The sequence below is a fragment of the Dendronephthya gigantea genome, unplaced genomic scaffold, assembly GCF_004324835.1.
Source record: "Dendronephthya gigantea isolate DGI-Jeju-01 unplaced genomic scaffold, DenGig_1.0 000021F, whole genome shotgun sequence".
NCBI lineage: Eukaryota > Metazoa > Cnidaria > Anthozoa > Malacalcyonacea > Nephtheidae > Dendronephthya > Dendronephthya gigantea.
This window is the reverse complement of record NW_021163031.1, coordinates 2,184,509-2,197,111: the sequence shown is the minus strand read 5'-3', so window position 1 is coordinate 2,197,111 and position 12,603 is coordinate 2,184,509. Positions and strand designations below refer to the sequence as shown.

The 12,603-nt window shown below is 34.3% G+C and overlaps 3 protein-coding genes across 6 annotated transcripts; 1 reads left to right on the top strand and 2 right to left on the bottom strand.

Moving 5' to 3' along the window:
* Window positions 1-85: 85 nt before the first annotated feature.
* LOC114521674 (protein SEC13 homolog) lies at window positions 86-8,729 on the bottom strand. Of its 3 annotated transcripts, none has more exons than XM_028542176.1 (12): window positions 8,676-8,729; window positions 5,356-5,400; window positions 4,168-4,283; window positions 3,889-3,970; window positions 3,252-3,321; window positions 2,744-2,833; window positions 2,529-2,572; window positions 2,340-2,396; window positions 2,148-2,233; window positions 1,635-1,752; window positions 1,100-1,246; window positions 86-825 (listed from the first exon to the last, which is right to left on the bottom strand). In XM_028542176.1, the coding sequence occupies exons 1-12, from the start codon at window positions 8,676-8,678 to the stop codon at window positions 742-744; spliced, it is 942 nt and encodes a 313-aa protein (XP_028397977.1). In that variant the 5' UTR covers window positions 8,679-8,729; the 3' UTR covers window positions 86-741. The 3 variants fall into 3 exon arrangements, with proteins under 3 accessions (XP_028397977.1, XP_028397976.1, XP_028397975.1); XM_028542175.1 differs by lacking the exon at window positions 8,676-8,729 and adding an exon at window positions 5,500-5,556; XM_028542174.1 differs by lacking the exon at window positions 8,676-8,729 and having other exon boundaries at window positions 5,356-5,486.
* On the top strand, window positions 8,534-9,742 carry LOC114521670 (centromere protein L-like). The gene has a single exon (XM_028542167.1). The coding sequence runs from the start codon at window positions 8,576-8,578 to the stop codon at window positions 9,641-9,643; it is 1,068 nt and encodes a 355-aa protein (XP_028397968.1). The 5' UTR covers window positions 8,534-8,575; the 3' UTR covers window positions 9,644-9,742.
* On the bottom strand, window positions 9,280-12,563 carry LOC114521673 (L-threonine dehydratase catabolic TdcB-like). 2 transcript variants are annotated; one of them, XM_028542172.1, is made up of 8 exons: window positions 11,879-12,432; window positions 11,511-11,707; window positions 10,954-11,084; window positions 10,653-10,798; window positions 10,441-10,533; window positions 10,296-10,368; window positions 9,960-10,068; window positions 9,280-9,386 (listed from the first exon to the last, which is right to left on the bottom strand). In XM_028542172.1, exons 1-8 carry the CDS (start codon window positions 12,051-12,053, stop codon window positions 9,375-9,377), a joined length of 936 nt encoding a protein of 311 aa, XP_028397973.1. In that variant the 5' UTR covers window positions 12,054-12,432; the 3' UTR covers window positions 9,280-9,374. The 2 variants fall into 2 exon arrangements, with proteins under 2 accessions (XP_028397973.1, XP_028397972.1); XM_028542171.1 differs by lacking the exon at window positions 9,280-9,386 and adding an exon at window positions 12,475-12,563 and having other exon boundaries at window positions 9,705-10,068; window positions 11,879-12,080.
* Between the last annotated feature and the right edge of the window lie 40 nt (window positions 12,564-12,603).

The following is a 12,603-nucleotide window of genomic DNA, read 5'->3' as shown; positions in this document are numbered from 1 at the left end:
ACAGAATATATAAGCCAAAGAAGAGGAAATGCTCTACGATTCATTTCCTGAGATCGCGCTGAAAAAAATCAAATTTTGCAGGACTTTTATCAGATATTTTGTAATTATGCAGCTGCAATAGTATCAAATCCAATGAAAGTCTGTGCGAGAAAACGAAATGTTAGCACGAAATAAAACACGGGAACTGGTTCTTATTGTTATCAATGTAGCTGTAGAAATAGTTGGATGAATGTCAATTCTGCAAACCAAAGACAATTTAAATTGCAATTTGTTATTAATATATTTTACAAGACATTATTACATATAACCCTAACGAAATGGTAAATTTTGAGTCGTGAGCACATACTGTAAAGACAATGGTGACTGTGGTATGTAAGTACCATCAACTCTGGTTATACTACGATTCAGTCACGACAATTTATAGTCAGGCCATATACTTATAGAGTTATAGTACATGTGCTCTACTTCTCGAAAACGGAAACAATTCTGCAAAATCAAGAGTCAAATTCTGCAAAATTTGTACATTGAAATTGAAAAAAATCAAGTGTTAGCCAAATCACAAATACATGTATGTCTTTAATGGGGGTTGTTTTTGAATAAGTAATCGTTTAACGTTAGAATAACCTTTCATGATTTTATATCTGTGAACCTCAACACGAAACGCCTGGGTAAAATATAACTGCCATATCTAGCGCTGCGCGATTTTTTTTATTACAAACCGGATTTTAATGTCTTCTTGAGTTATTTTGCAGGCTCTTGTCCCGTGCCTTTATTAATGTCACTTACACATATCCATCCATCTACTGTTTCTCGCCATAAAGTTACCTAAACATGAAAGAAATGTAAGGCGTCTCCACCAGTTTTGTACAAGTATGCATTTCCTACAGTACGCATTTTGGGTGTCTTCAGTGCAGAACACTGTCTAATACTAGGTAAGTTAGTAAATTAGAAGAATAGAAAAAGGTGTAAAAAAGTGCATGTTTATAAACAGTTTGTTTTAGCGATGTTTTAGCCAATGCTTAAATAGAACTCTCACTTTTAAACAACGTTGACCGTGGTAAGTAGAAACGAAGGACATTCAATGGACGACTACACTTACACTATTATCTCCACCAGATACAGCTAGAATGTTTCCTGCAAACGACCAACTCAAGTGCCAAACAACATCGTTAAATTTATGTAATATCACTGGTTCCCACTGTCCAGATTTTGTCTCATCTTTCGTCCAAACTATGACGTGACAATCCTACAGGAAATATAACAACGAAAGTGAGGTTGGACTGGATTGTGAGCAAGCTGGGATAAAACAGTGTTTCAAGCCTTATTGACGAATTTCAGTCAGCAAATTTGTGTATAACACCACGCAATTTACATACCGCAAGTGCGTGGTTGTGGTACAGCGTTTTTATTGGGTCTAACCTACCTTGAGAAGTCACAGAGTGACTAACTTCCGAGTGAAGTTTGTTTCCGAGTAAAGTTTGTACTGTATTGCTCTTTCAAAACGCTTATGCCTAGTGGTTTATTTTCTTCCGTGTAACAAAAACAAAATATTTCTGTTGTCCATATTAGAATTTGCACTCCATCGTGTAAAATACATGCAGAGAGACACAGTCACATTATTTAACATACAGTACCTGTGAACAACTTGCTATTTTACTGGTTGCTAATCCTATATTTGGTGCCCAGGCTACATCACGGACCCAGTCACTATGTGACTCCAGTGTCTCTTCTTCCTCCCATTCAGCCGTCTCTCTGTTGTGACGAAAGAGAACCTCAGGTTAGGTATTGGATTTGATTATGTATTTATCAAAAATAATAAAATTTGGTATAAAAGGTACACAACCTGAAGAGCTCTTAACCACCTCTTACCCTCAAAATGGAAGGCTCATTAACACTTTTGTTGCGATTTTCGTCTTTTGATAGATGCAAAGGAGCGAAAAATTTTGAATGCCGTGATGTATGTATGTTCTCAATTAAACATCAGTAACTTATTCACTCATTCATATCCATCAAAAGAAAAGAATAGCAGCAGAAATTGCTAATGTAAAGGAGCCTTAACTAATGGTTTGATCCATGGCTGCTTCATTGATATTTCTATTTACAATACGTATCCATTCTTCAGCCCAAACCAGCTTTGAATCCAGTACCTCTTTTTCCATATTTTGACCAGATTATCACATCCTCCTGTCACTAGACGTTTCTCGACCTTGCCTCGTTTTGGGTCATCGACACTCTAACATGCAAAATATAGTACAATAATCTCACATTTGGAGCAAGGAGGATAATTTAACATGACGCAAATGACTCACTTAACTGTAACCTTTAAACCATATACTTACATCAAAAAGTGAACCAGGGTGTACCGCTGGTGCCCAACTGACCGCATTGCAACCAATCTAAATGGTGGTAAAAGACCCGGATTCATTAGAGCAAGCAGATCAGTGAAATTATTAAATTTTGATTTGTTCTATGAAATCCAGAGAGCTAATGAAATCACTAGTACTGTCTGCAACATATAAATAACTTACTGTATGTGCATTATTTATCTTTTTAACGTCCCATTGACCATCGCCTAAAACCCAAAAGTTAAAACACAATATTTAGATAAGCATTTATGGAAAATCGATAAAAACTTTATTAAGGGTTTAAAGATTCACTAAATAGATGACAATTTGTCCGTTTAAGCTAAGTCTCAAGTAGGCAGAGCCTGTATGGAGTGAGAAAGTTGCATAGTCAAACACACCTTCACTGGATATGATTGAGACATTTCCATCTGATGACCCACATGCTAACATCAAACCATATGCTTCAGGTGCCCAGCAAACTGAATTCACTACAAAATATTCTAGTTATTAATACTGGTGCTGATAGTGTCTTACCAGTCTGCAATTTCGTACCATGTCTGAACTGAAATACACCATTTTGACGTATTGGTTCACAACTTTGTGAGTATAAAATATGTACTGTATGCAGGCTACATTATGTTAAAATATTTAGAACCGTTCCAATATAACCCAGGAGCAGTAAGCAGCATGTGTTCAATGATATTGTTGCATATATCATCATTTTCTGGGCATTTCACTTTGTGTGGAGACAGTGGAGTAATATTGTATATACCATAAATTGACTTTAAAACAATGATATATTCAAATGAAGATTAATTTTTTTAATGTGCTGAAACAATTTTAATATACAAAGAGAAAAATACATATAAAAATACAATACTTTTTACAATAACATAGGAAACAAACCTGATGAGTCGTGATTTAAAAATTCTTGCAATTTTACCCAGCCACTGTTACTTTCTTTCCAAATAATCACCTGCAAGACAAAATATAATTCAGATATTAATGTTAAGTTTCTACAAAACTCTTAGAATATAAGACTGAATAGTTAACCTTGAGACAATAAGCTTGCATACAAGTTATTATATCATATTCTATACCATACAAATGTCAAATTTTTGCATGGTTATGTAACAATATTGTAGTATTTGTTGAGCTATATATTCATTGTCTACTTTTGCTAGATGTGAATGAGTGGATGAGCTCAAATGTTCAAACAGTATCTCATTTGTTTCCCAGGAAACTATATGCAAGCAATATGAATGTGGGACAGGAGTTATGGGAGGTAACTTAACATATTGGAAGTATTAAACTTTTTATTAAATAAAGGGACAAAATGATGAAGTGAGAAAAAATTTCCAGGAAACAATGTCTGTGTGCAAATAGCCTTGAAACAATACTCCTTTCCATATCTCAGAATTAATAAATCAAGTTAATTTGTGTTGCTGGATCTGAGAGTGATAAATGAGTAAGCAGAGAACATTGTAAAATGAAGTATAATGATAAAACCGTGCTTTTAATTTAATTATCCAAAGTTTTCAACCTTTCTATCATAGGAACAAGATGCCAATAAACCACCAAACATTGGATGTGCCCAGGACACCTGCCATACAGGACCTTCATGACTAAAAAATAAAATGACTTTGGTGTTTTTTTATATTCTCCATTGAGCTCCATATATATCTAGAAACCTTGTCAAGGGAGCACAAAAACTGTCTTATTGTAGTGTCATATTGTATTGCTTTTCAGATAAGAAATATGTTAGTTTGTAATTCAGGTAGAAATAAGAGGTGTGTTTACAAATTACAATTGCAGCACTTACCCTCGTAATGTTGCCACATGTGTTTGTGTATTTCCATTTACTTCAAATATTCTTACGCTACGGTCCGAAGAACAAGTTGCTAGTTTACGACCATAATAGTCCATCTGGGCATCATGCTAAATGGCAAAAATCCAAAGAAATTTTATGTTGAAAGCAGATTTTCAACCAATATAGGTAATAATTCTATGAATGTGATTCTTTTGGGCAATCATATTCATGCAATTATTTTAGAAAAATGATGCGAGCGATGCCAGAGTGAGCTTCACAGCAAATATGCATTAAAATGCATTAATTAATTTCTCTTGATGTATTAAAACTCAATTTGTTGTGAGAGGTTAGGAAAATTATTATTGTTTAGTATTATTATATTTTTACTCAGTTTTTACTAGTTTATATTGATGATCTTTGCATTTGATTACATGATTAGTTTGTAAGCTCTAGCATTATACACTTAGGATGATAAACATTGATGGTGCAACAAAGGCTTTATATTACTACTTCTGAAATACCTTCAAAAAGTTTATGGTGCAATGTTACATGTGCAAGGATTTTTGATATAAACTAAAGTTCTCGTATAAACTATGGCATATGCTGGGGCTGATTGTTCAAAAGCTGGTTAGTTTAACCCTGGGTTAAAGCAAATCTTTACATAAATATTTTCTGGACCAATAGAAGTCATATTTTCTAAGACGAGGAGCAAATCTTTACATAAATATTTTCTGGACCAATAGAAGTCATATTTTCTTTTTTAAAACGAACAGTGGTTCAGAAGCACATAAACTAAAACAGTGGATTGAAATTTAACCCAGGTTTAACTAGCAATAACCTAGCTTTGAACAACTGGCCCCTGGTGCAGAGAATTTTATGCAAATAATGAAATTTGCACTATGGATTTTATTCTATGAGCTGCACAGGGTCAAAATAAAAATGACAGTGAATTCATAATATCCAATAAACAATATTAGCACTTTGATCACAAGGACACATTGTATACAATATTATAGCAGTTTCAGACTAAACCTTTCAACCTCCCCCCCAAAAAAATCTTGTTCATATGCTGTTTAAAATATGGTATACCAACAGAAATTACCAGTATGTATGCATATAGTATAATTATTCATGATAAATAGAATTAAATCTTTTTTGAACTTATATTTCAAGCTGAATTAATTGCAGACCAAAACTTACAATCATATCTTCATGAGCCGTATCAACAGTGCTTGTCACAGAAACCTGCATAATGTAGAAGATATTTATTCAAACAGTATATTTCTTCAAAAATGTCAGTAAAACACGCGTCGTGCTTGAAAACAATCAAGTATTTCTCATTACCATTTTGTTGATTTTCTGATCTGGAAATTATAACGTGGCACAAAGACATTGAGCCGCCACGCAGCCTCGCTTCCATGCTATACCAGCGGTACATTTTTCTCCCGCTAGAACTCAGTCCTTGCGCGGCAAATTTTAAATTTGAATTTTGAAAATATATTTACCACTGTGAAGTACGCACCACATTCAACACGACATTCAACACGATAATCAACACGACATTCAAAAACACCGTACGACTCATTTCCATCATTCAAACGTTCGAAATTCAAATATTGTTTAAAACCCTTTCCAAACATTTATTAAGAGGAATAATGCACTAAATCGATCAATTGGGGCTTAAACTTTATATCTTGTAACAAAACAGGCGGAATCAACTTAAAATGTGCCCAAAAAAAGAGATTTTGTACCAACATTTTTATCGCTAATTTTGTAATTCGCGCTGCAAAGAACAATTTCCTAAATTTCTCAACCCCAATTCCATAGAAATCCTTTGAACTTTTATATTTAGTGGAGAATTATATGCTCTTTCAAACGATGTGTAACATGAAAGTGGATTGGCCATAGAAATATATAAAATTCCGTCTTTAAATGAAACATATTTGCACGCGCGTCTCTTATAAGCTAATTAATAATACCTATATTAGCGCGCAGCAAAGCCGGGCGACAGTAATTCCTAAAGAATCATAGTTTTCTCAGCCGCTATTTCTATAGAATTTCTTCAAATTTCCGTATTGTTCGAAGTAATATGCTCTTTCAAACCATGTGTAACATGAAAGTGGATTGGCCGTAAAAATAGTAAAATTCCGTCTTTAAATGGAACATATTTGCACGCGCGTCTCTTATAAACTAATTAATAATACCTATTAGCGCGCAGCAAAGCCGGGCGACACTAATTCCTAAAGAATCACAATTTTCTCTCAGCCGCTATTCTATAGAATTTCTTCAAAACTCCGTATTTAGTTCGAAGTAATATGCTCTTTCAACAATGTGGTAACATGAAAGTGGGTTACGTCAAAAAAAAGGTGAAATTACGTTTTCAAAGTCAAACATATTTGCTCGCGCGTTTCTTATAAATCAATTACTGATTCCAATTACACTATTAGCAAACTGAGAAGAGGCTGAGAAGTTATTTTAATAAATAGTTATTTAGATTACCTATTTGATATTAGTTATAAAATATTGTAAATGTAGTTTTATTAACTATTATATAATAAGGTTGAACATGTGAAGAATTATTATCCCGCCGTAACTGATTGTTGGTTTCTTATTCATGCCTGGTGTGACGTCAATGACGTAACTCGTTGAACATGCCGATTTAAACATTGAGAATAGCTAAATAGCTTTAAATAATTGCTATTTGAATTTAATTAGTGTTATATCAATGGTGTACGCCTTCTAGTCTTCTGTTTCCCGCGATTGACAACACAGTTGGTTTTGTTTCATGCATGGTCTATTTGGCATTCACCTGTTGTTACGATTTAATTTCTATAAATATTTTGTAAACATTTCGTAACATCACTCTAAATTTTTGTACATTTTTCTTTTCAATATTTGCTTGTCTTATGTTGCATATTATACATCACTTTTCTATGGTCGGTCCCATTTATTTAAGGGTAGAACATGTCAGTGCAGCGACCGCGCAAACATTGGGTTGCACATAATTTCTTTTTTAGAATACGGTAAGAAATGATTTTTTTGGTTCTGGTAACATTTTCTTAATTTTCCGCAGTAAAATGAATAGGTATTTCAAACTTAGGAATCTTTTTAGGAATCACGACATTCGACACGTTTGATTTTAAGACGGAATTTTATTGTTTTTTAACGTAACCCACTTTCATGTTACGCATTGTTTGAAAGAGCATATTACTTCGAACTAAATACGGAGATTTGAAGAAATTCTATAGAATAGCGGCTGAGAAAATTGCAATATATTAAGACATGCCTGCGCATTAGTAAGAGTAAAAAACGCGAAAAGACTACTCGTTAAACAATCGCAATTTTCTCAGCCTCTATTCTATGGAACTTCACTATACTTTCGTAAATAGTACAGAATGACACACTCTTTTAGGAGGTTTGTAATGTTAAAGTGATTCCTCTTTCGAAATGTAAGAAATTCTGTCTCAAACACAACCGCACCAAAGTGTGAAGTACGCACGACATTCGAGACGTTTCATTTTAAGAAGGAATTTCATTGTTTTCTGGCGTAACCCACTTTCATGTTACGCATTGTTTGAAAGAGCATATTACTTCGAACTAAGTACGGAGTTTTGAAGAAATTTTATAGAATAGCGGCTGAGAAAATTGTGATTCTTTAGGAATTACTGTCGCCCGGCTTTGCTGCGCGCTAATAGGTATTATTAATTAGTTTATAAGAGACGCGCGTGCAAATATGTTTCATTTAAAGACGGAATTTTACATATTTTTACGGCCAATCCACTTTCATGTTACACATGGTTTGAAAGAGCATATTACTTCGAACTAAATACGGAAATTTGAAGAAATTCTATAGAATAGCGGCTGAGAAAACTGTGATTCTTTAGGAATTACTGTCGCCCGGCTTTGCTGCGCGCTAATATAGGTATTATTAATTAGCTTATAAGAGACGCGCGTGCAAATATGTTTCATTTAAAGACGGAATTTTATATATTTCTATGGCCAATCCACTTTCATGTTACACATCGTTTGAAAGAGCATATAATTCTCCACTAAATATAAAAGTTCAAAGGATTTCTATGGAATTGGGGTTGAGAAATTTAGGAAATTGTTCTTTGCAGCGCGAATTACAAAATTAGCGATAAAAATGTTGGTACAAAATCTCTTTTTTTGGGCACATTTTAAGTTGATTCCGCCTGTTTTGTTACAAGGTATAAAGTTTAAGCCCCAATTGATCGATTTAGTGCATTATTCCTCTTAATAAATGTTTGGAAAGGGTTTTAAACAGTATTTGAATTTCGAACGTTTGAATGATGGAAATGAGTCGTACGGTGTTTTTGAATGTCGTGTTGATTATCGTGTTGAATGTCGTGTTGAATGTGGTGCGTACTTCACAGTGGTAATATATTTACAAACATGAATCATGGCGACGAGAGCGCCGGAAAATTTTCTGAATTCTGACAGTTTGTCTTCAAAAAGTAAATTAGTGGTTAAGACACCGTTAACACAAAGGCGATACACACCATATACGAAGTCCAACCAGCGAGGACAAGGTGTTACTAAGACTCCTTTGCCAAGTATACACCAAAGACGAAGCCACACAACACAAGGGCCAAAACACAAAAACAAGCAACAACGGTCAGTTGAACTCAGCAAGGATACATCCAGAGACATTTCCACGATAATAGCAAACAAATCATGGCGAGTTTATCGAGTTTCGCCTTTATACTGCTTCAAAACGGATGAGAAATCTTTAAAGTTGTATGAAAGACGTCTGAATAGCTTTTTGGCAGTCGAGACCTCTGGGATCACTTCTGTTCCAAGTTTAAACACTAGAAAAAAATCGACTTTTAGCATATTCAAAGGGGATACTGAAGGTGATTACGGTGTTGAGATTAAACTAATAACAAATGAAGGAAATGAGAATGCGTCTAAAGAAGAATTATGCGCAGTTTTATGTTGTATGGGAAGTGTTAAAACGGTTTTAAAGAGTAACTTGAGCTCATTACCTGTATGCTTGATAAAAAGCTCCGTTTTACTCAAGGACTTATTTCTTCAATGGCTGGAGAACGAGTTTGGCTGCAGAGCTTGTCCATTATTGTTTTCTCCAACTGACTTGGCATGGTTGGCCTCATTATGCATTGGAATTGGTGAACCTACCACATCTATCGAATTTACATACTCTGTTCCTGCAGTTGTACCAGACCTGGACACCATTACTTTTAAAATGGATGCTAAAGATGCAAGACGAATTTGGAATTTGGTTCACAACCCAAAGCAACCATTTTTCACAAACGATGAAGCAATTCGGATTTTAAAATCCATGGAAACTCATTTTTATCACCATTTTAAAGTACATTTAAACCAAATGCAGCTTAAAACAGTTGGCACATCAGTTGCTTATATTGGTCATGAAGGACGGATTAAGTTCTTTCAAGAGCCTTATGTATGCTATATTCTACAGCAGTTGATAGAATTAGCAAATACCTAATTTTTCTACTATTTACAGATTAGATGTCATTTGTATATATTAACAATGTAATCAATAAAGTTGCACATATATTCTTGGTCATAGCAGTTTCATATTTGATAAAACTAGGTTGACAATGCAACATTGCATTAGGTATGTTGATAACTTGGGCATAAATGTTTAGATACTTGAGTTTATTTTATAACAACATGTTTGGTTACAAATTACAATGATGTGACAGTAAGACTAATGAAGCAGACGTTTTTTAATCTTTTTTACCAATAAATTCATTTAATTCATCCAGTGTAACATTAGAGCCAGTGAGAAATATTACTACCTGTGCATTATCTTTGACACCTGGGACCTTGTTGGCAAGTAACGCTGCAAATGCTGCAGCACCAGATGGTTCTACCACCAAACCACCATCATAAAGTACTCTCATTGCCCTAGTTGAAATTAATACAGAGCTACAACTTCTGGTGTTTGGAATATGCATGTCCACTTAAGTCACAAGCAAGCACAAAGTAAGGCCACTCTTCAAGGTAATGCTCAAATACATGAACTCAGTTTGAAACATATTGAAACAACTTATGTGTCTGTCTCAGAAATATATTGTCACATGGTTATGATAACCTGGTAAGCTATATGAAATAAAAATCAGATGGCTACAAACCTTCCTATTTCCTCATCTGAAACCAGAATAATGCCCTCAATACAATTTTTTATCACCTCAAAGTTATTTTTTCCTAAAAATAAATAATGAATTAATATAAATAATAAAATTACCTTGAAAATACCTTGCCAAATTCAATTTCTACCTGCCATTGGTGGAGCCAAGCCACTTGCTATTGTGTCTATTGACTTCAAGGTCACAGCTTTGCCTTCTTGCAAACTTTGAAACATTTTTGGAGCTGAAATATATATGGTAACCCACTTACCCTTGCACTTAGGGTAACATATTTCAAACAAACTCTTCAAATTTTAGGCAGGTATATGAAAAGTTGAACATTTGAAACAGCTGTGGCCTTACCTCCCTCAGGTTCAGCTCCATACACTTTTGTTGTCTTTCCCGAGTGCTTCATTGCAGCAGCTACGCCTGACAGAAGACCTCCACCTCCACAACACACAACAACAATGTCGGGATTAGGAATGTCATCAAGCATTTCAAATCCTGCACTATATTAAATTTTATTAAAAATTCAATTAGCAATGATGTAGCCAAGTTGGACTTTTCATTATTTTAAATTTTTATTCTCCACCCTTGACTAAGAAATCAGGTCAATAAAAAAACCTTAATAAAATAACCACAAAATGTAATTTAACATCATTACCTAGCACAGCCACATATAAGATTAGTATCATCAAAGGAATGGAGGAAATGCATGCCATCTTGAATGACATGTCTATCAACGGTCTGTTTTAATTCTTGCACTGGCACCCTTTCAACATGAGCACCATAGCCCTAATAATTGTATATTGATTCATCACATTAAACATAGTTGCATTATTTTTTTCTTGCAGTCTGAATTCATATTATATTCATAGAAATATTTCCCTAAGTCTCAAAAACCCTCCCTCAACCTCAGGCTGTTTTTGAGACCTGGGTCTGGAAAATATTTCCCTATACAGACCTCCAATCTGGTAAATAACATATATTTATTACCTAATATAAAAATTAAAAAAATAAAGTCTCCTAAGGTCTGTATTTTATAATGCTATATTAAGCTTTGAAAGGCTTTCAAGAACAATTAAGTAGATCAGATTGAGAAATTCATGTGGAAAGTATTTTAAAGTCTGAGCTAACGCCTAATCTTATCAAGCTTACCTACATTATACCATTAGGTCAACTCCTGACTTTGCTTCACCCTATAGTGCCCTATATGTATACCTCAATAATCTTGACTCGGCTGATTGGGGCAACATCAGGCATCACCACAGTTGCCGGCAAGCCAAGTTGTTGAGCAGCAAAGGCAAATGCTTTTCCATAGTTCCCTGCAGACATTGCCACCAGACTTTTTTTGTCCTCTAATACACTTGGTGGCAAGTGAGCCAACTGATTAACAAGCCCTCTGGTTTTAAATGAACCTAGACAACAATCAAATTACCATACTCCATTAGGGAGAACCAAATGGTGACACTGACATATAAACAGCACAATTTGCAATTAGAACATACGACACAGTACGTACTACACTACTACCACTCCTGATGCAGTCTAAAATGTGTAATCATTGACTTTCCAACACACCTAAATACCTGTTTTCTGTAGAGTTTCTAACTTAATATGGAGATTGCATCTTTTATCCAATCCAAACAGTTCTTCAGCATTTTTGAGAATTGGTGTCCTCAAAACAAAAGGACTTTTCTCTACAACCATTTTGGCTTTGTTTAAGTTCTCCTGGGTGATATTCAAAAAGGCTAAACCATCCATACTTAGTGAGGTTAACTTGGAGAAAATCTAAAAATATATAATATTATATAAAAGTTTCCACTAGAATGCTGTTATAAACCATCTACCTCATTTGTTATAACCAACAATGATATCATATCTTGCACCAATCAGAATAAAGAAAATCACTGCTGAATGATGTAATTTTTGCAATGGCCAATAGGTCTTCTGGAAGTGCTCAGAAGAAAACAAGCCGTTTTGCATAAAAAGATTCAACTTTAACCATACAGAATAGACTAATTTCTGAGTTAACTATGGTTAAACATAGTTAAACAAGTAAAACAAAGCAAAATGTAAAATTGTAAAAATGTAAAAATTTAAAAAAAAAATTTATGCAATTAACGGACCCTAAAAGTGTAATCTTATACCCGTTGTTACCTTGCATCCAAAATTTTATACTTACGTAGCAATTTTAACGTTCCAAGGTGTTAGGGGAAATACCCAAAAATTTCATCATCTTTTTACGGTGACGACCATAGCATTTTTTGCTGCATCATTCAAAACTCGCAAACGATTAGCGAATATAAAAGAG